At 49.4% G+C, this 20,966-nt stretch overlaps 1 protein-coding gene across 4 annotated transcripts; it reads left to right on the top strand.

The window, feature by feature from the left end:
• The first annotated feature begins 259 nt into the window (after nt 1-259).
• On the top strand, nt 260-20,566 carry Ppp1cc (protein phosphatase 1 catalytic subunit gamma). Of its 4 annotated transcripts, XM_006530200.3 has the most exons (9): nt 260-315; nt 3,183-3,908; nt 13,468-13,599; nt 14,212-14,442; nt 17,115-17,219; nt 18,025-18,248; nt 18,439-18,573; nt 19,348-19,408; nt 20,273-20,566. In XM_006530200.3, the coding sequence occupies exons 2-9, from the start codon at nt 3,854-3,856 to the stop codon at nt 20,341-20,343; spliced, it is 1,014 nt and encodes a 337-aa protein (XP_006530263.1). In that variant the 5' UTR covers nt 260-315; nt 3,183-3,853; the 3' UTR covers nt 20,344-20,566. The 4 variants fall into 4 exon arrangements, 2 of the variants coding, with proteins under 2 accessions (XP_006530263.1, NP_038664.2); NR_156471.1 differs by lacking the exon at nt 260-315 and having other exon boundaries at nt 3,568-3,908; nt 18,025-18,573; NM_013636.4 differs by lacking the exon at nt 260-315 and having other exon boundaries at nt 3,568-3,908; nt 19,348-20,566.
• Nucleotides 20,567-20,966: the final 400 nt, after the last annotated feature.

The following is a 20,966-nucleotide window of genomic DNA, read 5'->3' on the forward strand; positions in this document are numbered from 1 at the left end:
TTGCAGCCTTATCCGGAAGGGTGGAAGTTCCCCTGGCAGAGGGGAGGTTCCTTAGTTTAGGAGAACACCCCACTTTACAGGCTGCATCAGCCTGTCTATGGTTTAGGAGGCCACTTCAGACTTCCTTATCACGATTTTTCTGGATCATGGCTGCAGGCTGGCTGCAGTTGTTAGTGGCTTGTCCACATTCCTACCCTGGTTGGTTCCTTCAGTCCACCTTAGCTTGGGAGTCATTATCTCTTTCCTCCCCTCAGGCAGCGTGGTGGCCAGAAAATCACAGAAGAAGCCAGCCCAGAGCCTCAAGGACACATCAAGGTGACTTCATTTGTCCCAGGCCCTTCTTAAGCCACTCAGGCTGACAGGCAATGACAACTAGCATATGTTGATTTAAAAAAATTGGAAGAAGGGGTTGGGATGGGGTGGCCTTGCATATCCCCTAATCCTTGCACTTTCCGGAGGCAGAGCAGGAGGATCTCTGAGAGTTGGAGTCCAGTCTGGGGTATACAGCAAGTTTCTAACCAACTAGAGCTACAAGTTTCAGAGACAGGTGTTAGAAGCTTTGAGGACCACACAGAACTCAGATCTCTGCCTGCCTCTGCTTGCCAAGGGGATTAAGGCATGCATTGCTACACTTAGCGAGCTGCCACGTGGATGCTAGGAATTGAACCTGGGTCCTCTGGAAGACTAGACAGTGTTCTTAACCACTGAGCCGTCTCTCCAGCCTCAATTTTTTTTTTTTGTTTGTTTTTCAGACAGGGTTGCTCTGTGTAGCCCTGGCTCTCCTGGCACTCACTCTGTAGAGCAGAGTGGCCTCGAGCTCCAAGAGCTACCTGCCACTTCCTCCCAAGTGCTGGGATTAAGGGCATGGGCCACCAACGCACTAAAAACCTGTTTTGTTCATATTTCCTAAAGGGAGTGGCATGTGGCTCAGCTGGTAATGTTCACCTAGCATGCCCAAAGCCCTGTTTTCTGTCTCCAGCATGACATTCAGCAGGTTCAGGGACCACACATTGGATTTCAACATTCTGGGGGTGCAGGCAAGAGGATCAGTAGTTGAAGGTCACCCTCTGATAGCTACAGGTTCCTGGACAAAGTTCAGGCTCTCTAATGTGAGCTTCTTTACTCACAAGAGAGCCAGTTCTCTGGGGTGTGGCTATGGACTCTGGGGCATGGCTATGAACTCTGGAGGGAACATGTCCCCTGTATCATCAGCTTGGTTTGTAATTTTCCTTCACCCCTCACCACATGGATGGGATGACATACATACCTGTCACTTGGCATCTAGATAATTATGACACAATGTGTGGGCATAAACATTTTAAATCTTTCTATTGCTTCCCCAGGAGTGACACACACCCTATGTGCCAAAGTCTGCTGGGCTCCGAAGGCTCCATTTAGGGACTTATTAAACAAAAGGCTGTTGTTTCAGGCTCTGCCCAGTTCTAGTCCTCCTCCTGGAATTTAGCAACTGTGTGACCTTCAGCAAACAACCCAGCCTTTCCGTGCCTAACTTTATCTGTAAAATGGGAACGGTGGGAATATATCATCTCTAGGATTGTATCGGGGATTCCATCAGCTGACTTTGTTTCGTTCGAGACAAGATTTTGCTGTTAGCCTTGACTGGTCTGGAACTTGCCTCAAATTCTCAAAGATCTGCCTACCTCTGCCTCCCCAGTCCTGGAAATAAAGTCCTATCTAACCATGCCCAGCTACTTCATCATATTTTATTTTATATGTACGTCTGCTAGAAGGTCAGAGGACAACCTGTGGTAGCTTCCTCTCTCTCCATTAGGATGTGGGGCATGGAACTCTAATTGGTTGGCAGGCATGGAGGGAATCTCTTGTCTGCAGAGCTGTTTAGATAGCCTCCCACAAAGAGACAGATTTTGGCTCATACTAGTAAGAGTGGTGTGTGTTTGTCTCTCCATCCCACAAAATGAGTCTCCCGGGGGAGAGAAAGGCTTTCTCTGTCTTGCTCAACCTGCTCCACCCAGAATAGACACTCCTTGTGAATCAGTCTTACATATCCCTGGCCCTATGGTGTCCCTGGGAAGCTACCCTGCCCTGGAGGGAGTCCAAGATTCCAAAAACTCAGTGAAGACCACATTGACCTCCACAGATTCACAGCAGGGCTTAGCATCGACCCCAGGATGTCAAGAAGCCTGGTGCACCAGCTGCCTTGGGGTGATGAATGACCATTTGTGTAATGGTGTGCAAAACCATAGCTTGGGACAATGAGTTGGTGAGTGGGCAAAGTGGAGCAGAGGGCTGAGGAGAGCTGGGGAGAATCCTGAAACCCCACTGTCGGGGGCTAGCATCAGGAAAAGGGCTCAGATCTAGATGGGTGCATCACACACCATGCTGCGGGGCCACGGGAAGACAGAGCTTGTAGAAAATGAGTCTCTCTATGGGGAGACAACCTTGCAAGGCATTCATGGAAAGGAATCCTCAGATCCATCCCTCTTGCTTTGAGAAACATGAACTGGAGGTGGGGCTGGGGGAGAACATTTTGTAAATTTTCTGGCGTGCTACTGGGAAGAGATAAATGGGTCAGATGGGTGTGCATTTTTCTTCCATAGGCAGCTAGCCTGCGAGGCAGCAGAGTTGGGGACCCCTCAGGTGAAGGGGTGCCCCTGGGGAGTCAAGGAAGCTAGAGGCAAGCAGCAGATGAATGCGCTGAGGCCCAGAGCGCACGCACAGCAACCTCCCAGGAAATGTGCAAATTCCCATTTTATCTGCTCCGGCACGCTCATTCAACCCAGCTCCGGCTAAATACAGGGGAAATCTCTTAAATTATTATATAACTTTCTGAGTTCAAGAAAGATAATTCAAAAGATAGGTAGTAGCAACCCTTACAGAATTCTCCCAACCTCTCTCTAAAATGTAAAAGAGCATTAGCGCACACAAGAAGCTCACACAAATTACTTAATGTGCCACTCACAGTGGATTAACATTTTTTTGGCTTATCTTGGGGGCTTCTTTTTTCCAAATATTGTATCGTAGATGCTTTATTGCAGTATTATGAAATTTTGCCAGTGCTGGGAATTGAACCCAAGGTCTCACACATACTCGACAAGCATTCTCACCACGGAGCCGTATATCTAGCTCTTCTTGTTCACCAATGTGCCAGAGTATTTGAATCCCCAACGTTCCAACCTCCTCCTCTTTATGATTCTCCACAGGCAAGCAACCCCACCCCAGATTGGCTCCGAGGGGTGATTCAGTGTTGAACTCCCACCCCGCCATGTCGGTCAGACTTCTGTCCCCAAGCAGCAGAGCCGGAAGGAGCTGGTGAGCCTCGCAGCGCGCAGCAGACTGACAAAGTCCACCTTCAACTTGCGCGCGCCAACTTCACAACTTCCCTCTCCCGCCACAGGGGGTCTATTTCCCCCGCCCGTTTGGCGGAAGGATCCCGCGCGCGGTGGCGGAGTCGCGCTCAACCGTCTCCGCCCGGGCTCCGCCCCACCCCCGCCCTACGCGCTCAAACCCCGCCCCTTCCCGGCGCCGGCCCCGCCCCCTTCCCGCGCGCTCTATGGGCCCGTAAAGAAGTCCCGGCCGGGCCGCTGCACTCCCGCGCGCGCATCCGTGCGCCGCCCGAGGCTGGCCTGAGGAGTCGGCGGCCATCTTGTTCTTCTCGTGGTTCCCAGTGGCGAGAGGAGGAGGAAGCCCGGAGCGGAGCGGGGCGGCTGGGGGGGGTGGACCCGCCGCGGCTGCTGCTGCCACCGCCGCCGCCGCCACCACCGCTCGTGGGGCTCGTGGCGTGAGGAAGGAGGACGAGTGAGACCCCGGGGCGAGCGGGCGGCGGCGCCGCTGCTGCTGCTGCTGCTGCGGGAGGGTCGGCGGCGGGACGGCGATGGCGGATATCGACAAACTCAACATCGACAGCATCATCCAACGGCTGCTGGAAGGTGAGCGGCGCGCGGGTGGGTGGCGGGGCAGGCCCGGCCGGTGGGGGATCAGGCCCAGTGGAGGGGCCGGTCTTTTCTCGGAAGCCGCTTTGGATCTGGGGCGCGCATACAAGCGCCTCCGGGTTTGGGGACCCCATTATTTTTTATCACTCCCCTGTCCTTGCTTTCACATTTATCATCTGGAGTCCAAGGACTCATCAGAGGGACTTGGCTTGGCAGGACGACGTCCCAGTGCGATGAGAGTCCGTCTCCTGCATTTTCCTACCCCCTCCACCCTCCCCTCAAAGCCATCCATCCTCCAGCGTTCTTTCCCCCTTGAACGTGCATCCGCACACGGACCCAGTCCGGGTGACAGTGTGGCTCTCTCTGATCATCAGATTGTTGTGTCCCTGAGGACAGGGGGACGCTGCCGCGTTCAGCGAGCACCCGCCAGGTAGGTGCTGTGTTGTTATTATCCTGGAAGTGGGTTTCGCAAGAGAAACTCCCAAGACCTCGCTGGACCAAGAATTAACAGTTAAAAGTCAGGTTTCAAACCCCGGGGTAGCTAGGAACCTAGAGAGAACCTGCCGCCTTCCAACTGTTCACCCCGTGGGAACCCAGGATGTCCAGTGGTTGAGGAGAGGTTCAAAAACAAAAACCCAGCTTTCCTTTTGTCCGACTTGGGGGTTTCTGCCGTGTGGTTTCCTACTTTGGAGATTTCAAATTTGACATAGGTCTGGATCCTGCTAATCACAGATCCCACAACATCCGCTGAAGCTAAAGAGGAGAAGATCCAGTAACCTTGATTTGGGCTCTTGACACTAGCTTGCTTTGGCCCAAAATACTTTTGGAGTGGTGGACAGCTGCGCAATTCTGGTGGTAGATGTCTTCAAGTAAATCACTGACAGAAAAGGGAAAAGGTGTCTTTTTAAAATCTGGGCATTTCCCCGGGGGGCGGGGGGGTGTTTTTCAAGACAGGGTTTCTCAGTATGGTCCTGGGGCTGTCCTGGAACTCACTCTGTAGAGCAGGCTGGCCTCAAACTCAGAAATCCGCCTGCCTCTGCCTCCCTAGGGCACGGATTAAAGGCTTGGGCCACCACTGCCCAGAGCATTGCCTCCTCTTTAATGTTTTGTTTACATAGGGTTTCTTGGCTTTGGTTTCATTAAAACATGGTCTCTCCAGTCGTGGTTATCCTGGCACTCTTTGTGTAGACCAGGCTAGCCTCAAACTCACAGATCCTTCTTCCTCTCCCTCCCCAATTAAAGGCATTTTTATTACCATGCCTCCTTTTATTACAGGGTCTCTCTCAGGGGCCAGAGCTGAGTTAACCTTCTGATCCTTCTGCTTCGTCTCACATACTAGATTTTATAGGCCACTCAGCCTGACTTATTTTTTTCCTATGCAGTGTGTGCATACATACAGACCAAAGCACACGTGAGGAGGTTAGAGGGTAGTTGGGCGTCTTTGTGTGGATTCTGGGGATCAATCTCAGGTCAGGCTTGCAAAGCAGATTTTCTACTGACTAAATCATCTCACCAGCTTCCCTTTCTCCCTCTTTTAATTATTTTTTTAAATTTTCTGTATGTATTTTGTTTGTGTGCATGTGCGCGCACATGCATGCACCGTACGCATGTCTTACCCTTATGAATGTCTGAAAAGGGCATTGGGTCCTTGGGTATTGGAGTTGCAGATAGTTGTTAGCTGTCACATATGGGTGCTGGAAATGGAGCCCAGTTTATCTCCAAGAACATCAAGCACTCTTAGCGGCTGAACCATCACTTCACTCCCCCAGCACCCCCTTTTCTTGTTGGTTTTTTTTTTTTTTTTTTTGTCTTTGTTTTTCGAGACAGGGTTTCTCTGTATACTCTGTATACAGAGTTTCTCTGGAACTCACTTTGTAGACCAGGCTGGTCTCGAACTCAGAAATCCGCCTTCCGAGTGTGGGATTAAAGGCGTGCACCACCACGCCCGGCTTCAGCACCCCCTTTTTAAATGAGACAGTTTCATTATGTAGCCCAGGCTGGTCTCTGTCTCAACTATCCAGAGTACTGGGATTAAAAACTTTTTACCACCCCTGTCTTCTCATAGTTTCTTAATAGTTTTTAAGTTCTGAGACTGGGTAGCATTGTGTTAGCAAAGGCTGGCCTGGATTTTCAGAGATCTATCTGCCTCTGTCTCCTGAGTGCTGGCATTCAAAGCTGAACTACCATGTTTGGCCTGGTTTATTCTTTTCTGTTGAACTTAACAGAGTAAGCCACTGTTTAAACACGTTGAGAATGACTGGCTGGGTGGTATATGTATTTGTTTCTAACTTATGGACTTGCTTGACGGAAGCCACAGGATCTGCTCAGGATGCGTATAGTTCTCAATCAGAGGACGCTGGCATTGGGGTTGTGATGATTTCAAAACCTTTAAATCTAGAGATAGCTCAGCCGGTTTTGGCTCTTGCCCTTAATCCTGAAGTCCTGATTTGATCCTCTGGATTGACATGAGATTCAGGAGAGAACCAGACTTTGAGGGTTGTCTCCACCCCACCCCCAACAGCTCCAGCAAGCATGGCCTTGCACACATGCATATAACAGAATGGTATAAAAAAAATAAGGGTTTAATTCTGAAAGGGGGAGATAAGATTTGTCCCTTGGAGCCGGGTGCCTTTAATCCCGGCACTTGGGAGGCAGAGGCAGGCCGGTTTCTGAGTTCGAGGCCAGCCTGGTCTACAAAGTGAGTTCTAGAACAGCCAGGGATACACACAGAAACCCTGTCTCCAAAAACAAACAAACAAAAAACTGGAAAGCTGTCTTAGGGCTAAGAGTACACAGTACTCATCTAGAGGATCCAAGCTCAGCTTCCAGCACTCATCCCAGGTAGCCCAGTGCTTGCTACTCCAGTACCAAGGAGTCAGACACCAGCTTCTCAAGGCACACACATACATGGCTAACCCACACAGACATGATTAAAAATACATTTTAAACTGACAGTGGTGGCACATGCCTTTAATCCCAGCACTGAGAAACAGAGACAACTTAATCTCTGAGTTCAAGGCCAGTCTGGCTTACAGAAGAAGTGCCAGACTATCCAACGCTAGCTACTGTAGTCCCTGGCACTTAGGTGGGGGCAGGAGGTCGAGGCAGTAGCATAATGAAATGAGTTCCTAAGGGTCTAGCCTGAACTACAGATTCTGTGTAAACAGGCAGGTTGGGTTGGGTTCCTAGGCACTGCGGTTCTGTGGCACTCTGAATGCAGTGGGTTTCCCTGAGTGTCACCCTGGGTGGTCAGCCACACTGGCGGAAGATCTGTGTTAGTCCTCAGCACAGTGTTAGGGACATGCTAGAGCAGAAAATAGACTAGCTGTGTGTGAAGGTAGCACCCTGCTCTGCTGTTTTAGTGGAAAATGGGAATTGGGGTGCTTTCTTCATGAAACCTCTAGTGTTTTTTCTTGAGTAGCAAGTGGTTTTAATTTCTCCACATGGCAATGTGCAAGAACATGTTTCTGTAAATGAAGGTCATTGTCAGCGCATGGTGGGAAGTAGCTCTGCTAATACAGATTGCTCTCCAGTCCTCGTCTCTGAAGGCATCTGACTGCCCTACCGTTCTCTAAGGACTTGTGTATGTGTCTTTTCGGTGCTCCTGAGGGCCAGGGTCCTAAATGAAAGACAGGTGAGGGTGATGGGCTTGTGGGTCTGGAAGCAGATCCTAGACTGAGCAGAGGGCACACAACACAGCAAGATCATCATTAACGGGCATCCTGCCCTCCCTCCACACCAACAGGTATATGTCCCCATACTTTACCTGGCAGGCAGGGCAGGACCCTCTCCTCAATCTGTAGATGTTTGAGTCTTAAAAAAACTTAATTTGGGTGAGACATCGGTGGCCCAAACCTTTAATCCCAGGACTTTGGAGGCAGAGTGATGTCTGAGTTTGAGAATAGCATGATCTATAGCCAGGCATAGTGGTGCCTTTAATCCCAGCACTCAGGAGACAGAGGCAGGGGCAGGCGGATTTCTGAGTTCGAGGCCAGCCTGGTCTACAGAGTGAGTTCCAGGACAGCCAGGGCTATACAGAGAAACCCTGTCTCCAAAGGAAAAAAAAAAAAGAGAGAATAGCATGATCTACAGAGATAGTTCCAGGACAGCTAGGGCTACACAGAGAAACCATCTCCTTCCTCCTCCACCCTCCAAAAACCTCCCTTTGTCAGGTATGGCTCCTAGAGCCTTCACTGCCCCTTCACTTTTGCAAGGCCAGGCTGCAGGTCAGTCCTAGGCAGGTGGGACACACAGGACAGCCACCTCTCAAAGGAAAGCAGCTGGCCTGTGTGATCCCACAGTGGCTGGGTTGGGGTGGTCAGTGCACTTTAATATCTGAGGGAAAAGAGCTATGTGTGTTTTTTACTGCTTTGATTCAGGCTGGGTCACAGGAAGAAAGGTTGGGTGGGAACTGCCTCATAGCTGAGGAAGCCCCACAGGCCCACTGAAGTAAAGCAAATCCCGGTTCCCTGAGCTAGAATTCTGGGAGGGATTTTTGTCTTCAGTCTTGGTCACAGTTGTATCGGGAGTGTGAAGGCAAGGTACTGATTCTGATGATGTTTCCCACCTCTGTGTCAGGGTTGCTGACATCCTTGTTTTTGAAGGGTGTATTTTAGGACTTACAGGAAGTAGAAGCTCATGGGGTCCAATGTGCAAGGCACTGATGCTGAGATGCGGCATTCAGCTGTGGAAAGATTCTCAGGCTGCCCTCCAACTTCCTTCACAGCTGAGATGACCTTGAACTCTGCTGATCCTCCTGCCTCCCGGTGAAATACAGTGTTCAAATGGCTTAGTGTTCATTATAGAAAACAAGATACGTCCTTGGGACGTTTTTTGGTTGGAGCTTTTTTAGCCACATCCTGGTTGCCCACGTAGAGGAGATCAGTGTTGTCATGCATGACAGCAGCAGTGCCCCAGCGAGGTGGGAGGGTAGTGGGAGACAGTGGGGAGAGCCATGCACTTTTGCTGTTGGGGGGAAAAAGGAGTTGTTGAGGAGTTTCTTTAGCTTGCATGTTTTGTAGAAAATAATTCAGTTTGCAAGAAAGTGTTCAGTGTGGCGAGTACTAAGTTTGTTTGGTTTGAGATCTTTTTCTACATGTTTTTAAAATACCTTGAAGGTAGTCTTTCACCAAGGAATGACTTAAATTTGTTTTTTATTTGTTGAAAAAAAAGGTCTCATCACTATGTAGATCAGGCTGGCCTTGGACTCAGATCTGCCTACCTGGGGCTAGATGTATGCTTGGCCTTGGCAGTGGCTGCTTAGGTAAGGTTGTGGTCAGACAGCAAGGGCTGCTGACTCGCCCCTTCTGTGCAGCTCTTAGCTCCAAATCACATTGTAATTCATCTAGGGCTTTGTCCTGTCCTTTTATTACTTATTTTTTAATTGAGATGGAGTTTCCTGTGCCTCGGCTGGCCAGGAGGGTCTGTGTAGATGAGGACCTTGAACTCCCGATCCTCTTGGTACACAGCCCAGTTTTAATGCTGGGGCAGAACCCCAGGGCTTGGTGCATTACGAGCCTTGAGGGTGCTACCAACCCTGTGGAGGCTTTTCTATCCCTCAGTACATCTCCTTGGCTTCCTTCTGTCATGCTGTCTTGCTTGTTGCTAGACTGTGGAAAGTTACTGCTGCCTAGAGAGGTGCTAGGGCTGCAGACTACCAGCAGCAGCAGTAGACTACCAGCAGCAGCAGTAACCTGATTAAGCTCAGGGTTTATGAACTTTGGGGTTTGTTGTCAGTGAGATTTTTAGTGAAATTTCTCTGTGTGCTGATGTTAGTGATGTTCCAGGTAAGTGCAGTATCTACAGAACAGCCTTTGTTGTTAGCTGCCAGCCGACCTAAATAAATGTCCCTTTTCTAGGTACACACAAGAGCCTCATTGGGAACAGCAGGCTGACCCAGCAATAGTAAGAGCCAGAGAATAAGGTTAGATGGACAGGTCCTGGGTGTTAATTGTGGGAAAGTCATATTGCTTGATACTGAGAGCTAAAGTAGATCTTGCCAATTTGGCAGCTTTAAGACATACCCAATGCTCACTGGCAAAAAAGGCTTGTAGTCCTATGCTTATTTTGACAACCACTCCCCCCCTCCCCCCCCCAATGCCCTACCCCTGACTTTTGAATCAAGGTTTTCTTGGGGCTGGTTGGCAACCAGGTGTTGCCAGCCATTCAGGAAGTATAATGTATTCTTGGGGAAGGGGACAGCCTCAGTTGAAGAGAGGTCTGGGAAGTCCTGAAGGGTGAGAAGTTGTTGCCAGCTGTGGAATGTGCTATGTCAGTGAATGCTACATAGACAGGGTGTTGTTAGCTAGAGAAGAGGGGTGAAGCTGCAGGAGGATCATAAATTTCAGGGTTAGACTGGGCTACATAATGAGACTTGGTGTCAAACAGTTGGTTGTGGTGACATACAGCTTTAATCCTATTATCGAAGTGGCAGGCAGATCCCTGAGTTGAAGACCGGCCAGGGCTACATAGGAAGACCTTGTTTCAAAAATCTTTTAAAAAAATTGCACTCAAACTGTCTAAAAATGGCAGTGGATGTTTTCAGAATCAAGGAATATTAGCAACACCCAGCTAGCTCTCTGCAGTAGAACCCTGTATGTATGTAACAAAGCAAGCCTGTGGGCTGTACCAGGAGAAGCCAGATACGAAGATTATCACCAAAGACACAAGAGTGGGCCACTCGTGCACAAATGCAGAGCTCTCCTGAAGAAAATTCCTGTTGAGACCAGAAGCTTCCAGGAGTTCCCTTCTAACCAAAAATAAGCCTCCTGCTGGGCGGCATGCCCAGGTTTTTGGCCGGTGAGGCAGGAATCCTCCTGTCTCTCCTCCGAGTGCTGCTTGTCTTGTCTGGCTCCAGTGGCAAAGGAAAGCCTTTGTTGCTTAGCTGCTGTCCTGCCTTCCCTCAAAGACTCACTGCAGGGCTACCTCCATCTCAGAATTGGCCATGCCTGCTTAGCCTAGGCTGCATAGCCCCAGAGGGGACTGATGAGAGGCTCGGTGGATAAAGTGTGCTGCATAAGCCTGACATCTGAGTTTAATTCCTGGAACCAGCAAATGGGAAGAAGAGAGCCAACTCCACAAATTTGTCCTCTGACCTACTCACCCTCAACCCCAACCCCCATAAAATTTAAGGGGAGGACTGGGGAAGATAGTTCAGCCTGTAAAATTGCTGCAGAAACAAGGCCCTGTATTTGACCCCACCAGAAACAGTTTGGTTTGGTTTATTTGAGACAGGGTTTATCTCCATAGCCCTGGCTGTCTTGGAACTCTCCATGTAGTGCTGGGGTTAAAGGCATGTGTCACTACCGCCAGGCTCAGAACCTATTTTCTAAGGTGTCTGTTACCCCAGTACTAGGGGATGGAGAGGCGGGATCCTAGTGTAGCCAAAGAATGAAATAGAAAAAAAAAGACGAGAGTACACCCGATGTCAATTCCCAGTGGCCACATCTTTTGTCTTACAGCCCAGTTATATTTGGGGGGGACTGAAGCTGCTCAGAGGGGTCCATTCCTTGCTGGCTCCCTGTCCTATCTCATAATGTTTTTTCCTGCTTTGAGGGCCCATCCTTTTCTTGTCTTTTCCCTGAAAAACTAATGTTGCTTTGCATACCATTTCATCCCTGATCAGCTTGTTCCTTCGGAGAAGCGGGGATGTCTAAAGTCGTACAGGCTGAAGGGCAGCTTCCCTGAGGCTCTGGTTTCCAAGCATGGGTACAGCTTTGCAGCCTTGAGTGGACTCTGCTTGGTCCATAGCAGGCCTCTCTTGGGAGTGCCATTGCTCTGCTGCTACAGGGTCAAAAGCTGTGTTTGCCTGTAGACTTTTCTGCTCTTACCTAGCTGTCAGGACAGATGATTTTATGACCGAGCCTGCAATTGGACAAAATTTAAGCTAGTGAGATCAGTCAGATTTAGGATTCTGCTAAAAGCAAATCTGTTGACTGGTTTATGATAGACAGATGCAGTCTTAAATGGGCTGCTTAGCCTGGGTCTGCTGAACTCAAGTGAAGTGCCTGCGTCCTTTGTCTTCTGTACAAAAGAGCAGAGACTCAGATTCTAGCTCACTGAAGGTGGTCAGGCCCCTGTGCCAGGCAGCCTTGCGGTAAGCAGGGCCTGCGGCAGCCGTTCCCTGAAGCTGCTGCCACTTGAGAGCTGTGGGGAGTTCAGATCCTTGGCAGTTGGAGTTGTTCTTCAGTCTGCATAATGATTATCTGATCTCGAGTAACCGGAACCCACACAGATGTCTCCACTGCTGTCACCCTCGCCTCCTGAGGAGAGTGGGCTGTGGCCAGACCTTACCGAGGCCGTGAACAGAGAGGGCTCAGGAGCTGCCATGACTGGTGCTAGGCTGGGAGTTGTTCTCTTTGGATGCCTGGGAGGCCTTTTTCTTAATAGGCACTGACTTAATGCTGGTGTCCTATTTGGATATGAATGCCAGAGGAGAACCTCAGGGTGTGTCATTAATTCTTCAAGGGTGATTTGGCTTTGGGTTTTTTTTTTTTCCCCTTTTAGCTAGGCTTTCTCACTGACTCACTAGGTAGATTAGGCTGCCTGGTTGGCTTTCCAGATGTGTCTGTTTCCCTCTCCAGCACTGGGATTCTAGATGTGTGCCATCAAGCCTGGCTCCCCATGCCCCACTCCCTCTTCTGTGAGTTCTGGAACTTAAACATAAGTTCTAATGCTTGCAAGGCAGTCTTTTATCAGCTGGGCCATCTATCTAGCTTCTAGGACATTTCTTAAAATTGATTTATGTGTCTGGTGGTTGTGCCTGCATGTATGTTAGTGCAGTCTCATCGGAGGCCAGAGGGGTATTAATAGATCCCTAGAACTAGAGTTAGAGTTGTGACTGACTGACACGTTGCTGTCGGACTGAACCTGGGTTCTCTGCAGGAGCAGTCAGTGCTCTTAACCAGTGAGCTCAGCAGCATTTTAAAGTGAAATGCAGACAACACGCAGAAATTAGGGACCATGGAGTTGCACTTGGTCCTGAAACATCATTGCTGGAGACATGTCCTGAACATTTCTGAGGACATACTTGGTGATATGACTGTGACCTTTCCCACTGCAAACTTGAGTCCATTCTAAAAGTAGAGAGGCCTGGAAGCAGAAGGGACCGTCTTGGTACAGGGCACGAGTGTGTCCTAGGGACTCTGAAACGGCCAGATACGGGCAGGGTCAGGGCAACCTTGGAGCTGCTGTAAAGGAGCCTAACATAGCTTGAAGTATACAACTGACATTCCAGATCTCAGTTGAGACCATACTGGCCAGCCAGAAAACTGATTTCAGTTACATTTGGCCAACTCCTATCTAACAGGTGTTTATTATGAGAAAAAAAATATTCAATATCACACCACGCCACCCTTCTCAAGTTAACATTTTTTCTAAGATTCATTTTTGTTATTGACGTGTCTGTGCATTTGAGTGCAGGCGGCAGCCTTGGCCAGAAGCTACAAGCAGTAATTAGTTAGCTGCTTGCCGTGGGTGTAGCTGCTCTTAGCTGCTGCTGTCCTGAATTGAACATTTCCATGTGAGGCTGTGTCCTGACTGCTGTTTCTCTCCACAGTGAGAGGGTCCAAGCCAGGCAAGAATGTCCAGCTCCAGGAGAACGAGATCCGAGGACTCTGCCTGAAGTCTCGGGAGATCTTCCTCAGTCAGCCTATCCTTTTAGAACTTGAAGCACCACTCAAGATATGTGGTGAGTGTGGGACTCCCGTTACTCAGCTGGGGGCACACTGGTGGCCTTTGATGTTCTCTGAAGGAGCATGGGCATGGGGGGGTGCGGTGGGGGGCCTGGTCTAGTTTGGCTCACTCTGCTGTAGGAGCAGGTACAGACCGTCCTCTAGAGTCGCACAGTCTAGGTGGGTATTGCATCTCTGACTCAGAATAAACTGTGTGTTTAGAGCGAGGAGACCTTGGCTTTGACCTTGCAGAAGTTGAAAAGCCATGGCCAAGGTGGGTGTCTTGAATGTAAGTGTTGTGAGGGGGCCCGTCTCACTGGACAGTGACAAAGGATGTGTTCACATAAATCCCTGAAGCTGAGCTCAGGGGACTGCAGTACTTGGCAGGAAACAGGTGAGACAGGATACTCTTTACCACAAATAAATTAATTAGTTGTATCTGGGGGGAGCTCTGGACCTGTGCATTTAAATTTTACATGGTCAGTTGAACTAAATATGCTACAACCGGGAAATTCGTGTTGGCGGTGAACGTTGTAGATGCCATTGTCATATGAGATGAGTGTCTGAGGGGCGTCTTGCCAAGGTTTTGTCTGTTTGCTGATTTGTGACACTGATGTTCTCACCCTTAGGTGACATCCACGGGCAGTACTATGATTTGCTCCGTCTGTTTGAATACGGTGGCTTTCCTCCAGAGAGCAACTATTTGTTTCTCGGGGACTATGTGGACAGGGGCAAGCAGTCCCTGGAGACAATCTGCCTCTTGCTGGCCTACAAAATCAAGTATCCGGAGAACTTCTTTCTTCTCAGAGGGAACCACGAGTGCGCCAGCATCAATAGGATCTACGGATTTTATGATGAGTGTAAGTACTTTGCCTCTGAGGAACCAGGGCTAGAAGGCAGCGGGTAGCAGGCCTGGGAGTTGGAGCTGCTGCAGCATACCTACCCACGTCCTGGTTTAGGGAGAGCAGCCTGACCTGGGTGCTGATGGGGTTGGACGGAAATAGTCTTGATGGCACACGGCTTTGCTCTTAGTGCAGACCCCAGAGCTTGCTCCATCTGCTCTGCTTTTCACAGCTTTGGTTAGACTGGTTCTGGATAGAGAGAGCATCTGCTGAAAGCATGGGTCAGTGGCTTGTGAGTTGAGAGCAGCACCACAGTTGCAGGCAGTGCTGCTCTGCTGTCCAGCCTTATATGTGGGTGGATCTTGCAGTGAACAGCTTGGTTTTGAAATGGATGTTGTAGTTTTCTTGTAGTGCAGCTTTATTTAGGAAAGGGACAATAACTTTTCTGGAAGATGCATAATGGAGAAAAAACGCTTTAAAAACTACATTTTGATTTAGTGTGTCTGTCTTTGCTGGAGCCAGAGTGTAGAGTCAGCTGTCTCCACCCTGACCTTGGTTGCCAGGCTTGCACCTTTCCTTCTCAGCCCCGCGCTGGCTGGCTGGCTGGCTTCCTTCCTTTCCCTTTCTTTCTTTCTTTCTTTCTTTCTTTCTTTCTTTCTTTCTTTCTTTCTTTCTTTCTTTCTTTGTTTTTTGTTTTGGGGTTTCTCTGTGTATCCCTGGCTCTCCTGGAACTCACTCTGTAGATCAAGCTGGCCTTGAAATCCACCCACCTCTGCCTTCTGGAGTGCTAGGATTCAAGGTGTGCCACATCACCTCCACCCTCCCCCTTCTCCTTTTTGTTTTTCCTCAGTTTTTGTTTGTTTCGAGACAGGGTTTCTCTGTATAGCCCTGGCTGTACTGGAACTCACTCTGTAGACCAGGTTGGCCTCGAACTCAGAAATCCGCCTGCCTCTGCCTCCCAAGTGCTGGGATTAAAGGCATGCGCTACCATGGCCCGGCTTTGTTTGTTTTTTTATTTAAAGTATGTGAGTACACTGTGGTTGTCTTCAGATGCCCCAGAAGAGGGCATCAGATCCCATTACAGATGGTTGTGAGCCACCATGTGGTTGGTGGGAATTGCACTCAGGACCTCTGGAAGAGCAGTCAGTACTCTTAACTGCTGAGCCATCTCTCCAGCCCCCAATTTTATTTTAAAATAATACTTTGTACATATTCTCATATTTGAGGTTATCTCATTTTACTTTTTTTTCTGAAGTGTAGACCACAACCTTGGCTCCAGTTGCAGCTTCCTGACCTTGGTGGGGGTGGGGGGTGCCCACCCCACACAGCCCTGGATTGTTTAGTAGAACTGCACTTTGAACTCATCATTAATTAAAAATGATTCCAAAGCCTTAGAAAGATTTGGTGTGGGAAAAAGAACTGGCTTGGGGGAGGGCTTTCATGGTTTCACACAAACATAAAATGGCAGGAGTTTTGAGACTCTGGGCTGTTTCCGCCAGAAAAGGGTTTGGACTGGATTGGCAGGTGCTTAAGGGAGTCCATTGGTTTAGCACTTGCTAATATGGGGCACACACACACACATGCAGCAGCTTGTAGTTAGGGCTGCCCCTGTTTTCTAGATTGCTAGAGCGAGCTTGAGTTCAGCATGGAGTCTTCTCACCTCAGACAACACAGAGTTTTAATCCAGCCCTCAGCTAAGGCATGAGTGACATTGGGCTCAGCAGAGAATGAGAGGGACCGGATGGATTTTGGAGTGGAGTCAAGGCCATCTGGCCTCAGTTTCCGCATTGAAGTTCTTACTATTAGCTATTGGTAATTGGAGGTGTTGACTGTGTTCATTGAAGTTTCCAGAATTATCCAGGGAATCTGTGGCCTCCCCAGGGCTGAAATGCAAGTTTCCTCGGAAGGATCTGAATGCTGGGTGCTGGTGGTGGGTGGTCTGCCCAGCTTAGAAGGCGTGGCTTAGGAAGGCTGTTGCTAGGTGCCGCTGAACTCTAAAAGGCATACCGTGGCCCTTTAGATGTCCCTGTGTTCTCTGTTAAAGAGGACAGAGTCCTAGTGTAGTGGCAAACTCAACATACTGCTACTCAAGTGTGAGATGGCCCAGGAGCAGAGGCTGCCCTGTGGTGCGCAGTCCTTGGCCAGTTAGAGAATGTAGGAGGGGCTACGGCTTATGAACTGTGAACTCCAACCATAGTTTTCATACAGTGGTTTTAAAGGGCACACGCTCTGACACCCCGTTATAACCCTGGTGCTTAAGAGGGAGTATATTGAGTGTAGACTGTTAGGACCAAGCACCGGATGTGCCCAGATTGAGCTTTCTGATTGCCCAGAGTCCCTGGCCCTCCTGAAGTCAGGGTGGGGCTCCTGTCTGGCTGCAGCAGCTTCACAGCTAAGGCAGCTGAAGGAAGAGCTGACAACACAGGAGGACGTGGCGGCCTTCAGAAGTAGAAGTTCCCTCAAGGTCAAGGTTCCACAAACCAGATGAGGTTTCAAGTAGAGTGGGTGCTGTGCGCTAATGTGGCTGGCTGAGGTGCCCTGTCTGGAGCTCTGGGGACGCGTTTGGTTCTGGATGAGTCCTGTACCCCAGCCCTGTGGGCCTGTGGGTGCCCCCATGTTTCAGTTGCTTGAAAGGTGGCCTTAGAGAGCAAAGGTGAAGAGCAGTAGGGCGACTGTCTGCGTTCTCACAGGTAAAAGAAGATACAACATTAAGCTGTGGAAAACGTTCACAGACTGTTTTAACTGCTTGCCGATAGCAGCCATCGTGGACGAGAAGATATTCTGCTGTCATGGAGGTATGTGACATGGAGGTGTTGCCTTCACCTAGGCAGCTCTACCCCTTCTGAAAAGTCAGCTGGGCACGGTGACCCTGGCCAGGCCACTGTGGTGCCAAGGCTTCTTCACAGTGATACAGCCCGGTCATTTGGATCAAGTGTGAGGAAGCAGGGGTTATAGGTTGGGAAGAGAACGAGACTTTAAATACAGGACGAGCCCTAGTGCCCTCTTCTCAGCCATGTGTCTGCCTGAACCCTGACTGTGCTCTTCCCAAAAGCTCTGCTCCGTTCCTCAGCTGTTCTGTGTGTGAGGTAATAAAGGCATTGCAAAGATGTGGAGGTTTGGGGGTGATTGGAAATGAAGCAGCTATCCAAAAACCCACATAATGTATTAAGGCGTAGTCTCTATGCCCTCTTGGATCGGGTACTTAGAGAACAAGACTGTTAGATCTGTTGAGTGACATTTGGTGGTCCATGGACCACAGGCTCGGAAGGAGCTGCCTCACAGCTGAGCATTGTCGTGCCTGTGCCCGGCCATTGCATCTGGTGATGGTGGCACCCTCTGTGTTCCCTTCCTGCCTTCTATTGGGAGAAGTGTGGATTCAGTGGTTGGGTGTTGCGGGGCTCTGTGTTGAGGTGACTGTCTCTGACCAGCACACCAACAGCAGTACAGTACATTTCGTGCATTGTTTCCCCCAAAACCAAGTTAAAAACCCACAGGTTTCACCGCAGCATGGCAGTGCCAGCCTCCTCAGCAGGAGGGGCTGGCCACATGCTCAGGCCAATGCTGTCTGCACTTCAGGGGGTTTCCTTTCTCGTTGAATAGGTTTATCACCAGATCTTCAATCTATGGAGCAGATTCGGCGAATTATGAGACCAACTGATGTACCAGATCAAGGTCTTCTTTGTGATCTTTTGTGGTCTGACCCCGATAAAGATGTCTTAGGCTGGGGTGAAAATGACAGAGGAGTGTCCTTCACATTTGGTGCAGAAGTGGTTGCAAAATTTCTCCATAAGCATGATTTGGATCTTATATGTAGAGCCCATCAGGTACTGACTTTGACTTTACATGTACACTTAGAGCATGGGTGTGAGCCGAGGCTCCTTGTTGATTTTGGTGGGTAGGTATGGCTTGCCACACAGTGTGCCTCCGGGGCGAGCGGCAGCAGGCCGAGCTCAGTGGGGAAGGAGAGGGGCAGCTCGTGCCCCAGCTGCTCACACTGACACGGTCTCTCCACAGGTGGTTGAAGATGGCTATGAGTTTTTTGCAAAGAGGCAGTTAGTCACTCTGTTTTCTGCACCCAACTACTGTGGCGAGTTTGACAATGCAGGCGCCATGATGAGTGTGGATGAGACCCTCATGTGTTCCTTCCAGGTGAGACTGTGGCCACTTTTCATGTGCTTGCACCTCTGCTGAGCAGGCTGCCCTTTCTTTTTTAGGAATATTTATCCCATGGAAAAAGTGTGTGGGCTCTTCCTAAAGAAAGGAAAAATAATACGGAACCTTTTCCCAGGATTGACGTTAGGTGTAGTTGAATTCTTTAAGTGGGTGGAAGCAAGCGGTGTGTTACAGTGTCACTTATAGTCAGTGCTTTTGGTGAGAAGAGGGAGTTGGGGTGCCTCTGGCTGGCCTGGAACACACCCTGTAGACCAGGCTGGCCATGAATGTAAGAGAGATTTACTTGCCTCTGCCTCCCAAGTGCCAACACATCAGCTTGTGCCATGATATCGTCTCCTGTGCTGGCCCCTGGTTCTTACATTTCCTCCCTATAGTGGGCTTGATCCATTTCAAGCTCACGCAGTTGTTAATGTTACTGTAGCTGTGGAAGTCCCGAGGCAGGCCTCAGCACTCCCCAGAGACTGCAGACTCCAGTGCCTTCCACAGAGCTTCAAGGTTGTGGGAAGCTCTAGACTTGAGTTTGTCACTTGGCCCCAGCAGAAACTGTTTTCCAGATCACATATTCTGGCTGTATGTCATGGCACTTCTCCACCAAAATGCTCAGGGACCAGTCGGTCCAGGGTATGTTCTAGAGGGCTTTTCAGCATTTAGGGGGCAGCAGCATTAGGCAGAACTTCTAGATGGAGATCTGAACAGAGCTGAGGTCCAGGTATAGCTCTCCTAAGGTTCTTCTTTCTTTCCTCTTTACAGATTTTAAAGCCTGCAGAGAAAAAGAAGCCCAACGCCACGAGACCTGTCACACCACCACGGGGTATGATCACAAAGCAAGCAAAGAAATAGATGTCACTTGACACTGCCTGGTTGGGACTTGTAACATAGCGTTCATAACCTTCCTTTTTAAACTGTGATGTGCTGGTCAGCTTGCCCAGGTAGACCTGTCTGTCGGGCCCTCCTCCATTTGATTACTGCTGGCACTTGCTGGTTATAGCAGCAAGCCAAGCACTTCATTCTCAAGAGAGCATTTTGTTTTGAACCTCTGTTCCCTTTGTGGACAGCTCTGATGATGGTGTTAAGCTGTACACCCTGGCAGGTTATCCTGTCTGAGGAGAAAGTGTACAATTGATCTTTTTTTAATTTAGTATAAGTCATGAATAATGTAAATGCCTGTTTTCTTTAGGATATAAAGAGAGCCTTAGAGTGCGTGAGTCTCTACATGTAATTGTCATAAATGCATTCTGTTGATACAAACCACTGTGAACAATTTTTTTTCCAGTTTGTTTGAAAGGGACTGCTTTCCCTCATTGTCTTGTCATGTACAAACTAGTGTCTGCAGCTGTGGCAGCAGGAGTGACCTGCCTGCCGCCAGCCCTGCCCAGACTATCTGAAGCACACTCCTTCCCACTGCACATTTAATAATGATTAAAGCCATTCTTTTCAATGTCTGTGATTCCTTCCTAAAGCCAAAGTTTCTGTTGGACTGTATGGCACGCCCTGGGGATGAGGTGGCCAGGGCATCGAGGCTGCGTGCACAGGCCGCCTCCCTCCGTGGGGCCTCAGAAGCAGGTTATTTTAACTAGCAATAGTGGTATAGTGCTGAGTAAGCTATTAATGATGGAAGTTAATGACACTTTGTACAGTTCCCATATAGTCTATTCACTGAGTGATCTTTTTACAGTTGGATCAGGCCTGAACCCGTCCATTCAGAAAGCTTCAAATTATAGAAACAACACTGTCCTATACGAGTGACCGATAATGCTTTCTTTGGCTACATTCTTTATTCTGCGGTGACATTGAGGCTTATAAATCAAAAGGAACTAACTTGCCGTCCACCGGTTTATACAGAACTCACAGTATCTATGACTTTTTTAAACTACGACCTGTTAAATGAATCTGTTTGCACAGATGCCCGTGTACAATGCCATGTGCTGAGAATGGTTTCAGACTTATTAAATGCAAGCTTGTTAACTTGTTCGTGTCTTTCTGTCAGCAGCGGCCCCACGAATCCTTTCCTGTCTTTCCATATGCAGTCCTTTTGGGAGGGGCCTGGGTCTTGGCTAAGTAGCCTGGCAGGAGGGAGGGGCTGGCTTCCTTGGAGCCCTGCCTGTAGCCTTAGTTTCTTGCTGCCTTGGTCTATTAAAGCTGCTGGTGCATTGAGAGGAAGCCAGGTAGCCCTGGTTCCTGGGGAGTGTCTTGGCCTCAGACCCTGTGTGTGGTGGTGGAGGGCAGGCCTAGATGGTGTCTGGCCTGACTGCTGGCCAGTGGGTCCTAAGGGTCAGCCAAGTACTCCCCTGGGCACTCCCACATCCCAGCCTGCTTCCTTCAGCTTGAACCTAATGGTCGGAATCTGAGCCATTGATTAGGTCAGAGGC

The sequence above is a fragment of the Mus musculus genome, chromosome 5, assembly GCF_000001635.26.
Source record: "Mus musculus strain C57BL/6J chromosome 5, GRCm38.p6 C57BL/6J".
Lineage (NCBI taxonomy): Eukaryota > Metazoa > Chordata > Mammalia > Rodentia > Muridae > Mus > Mus musculus.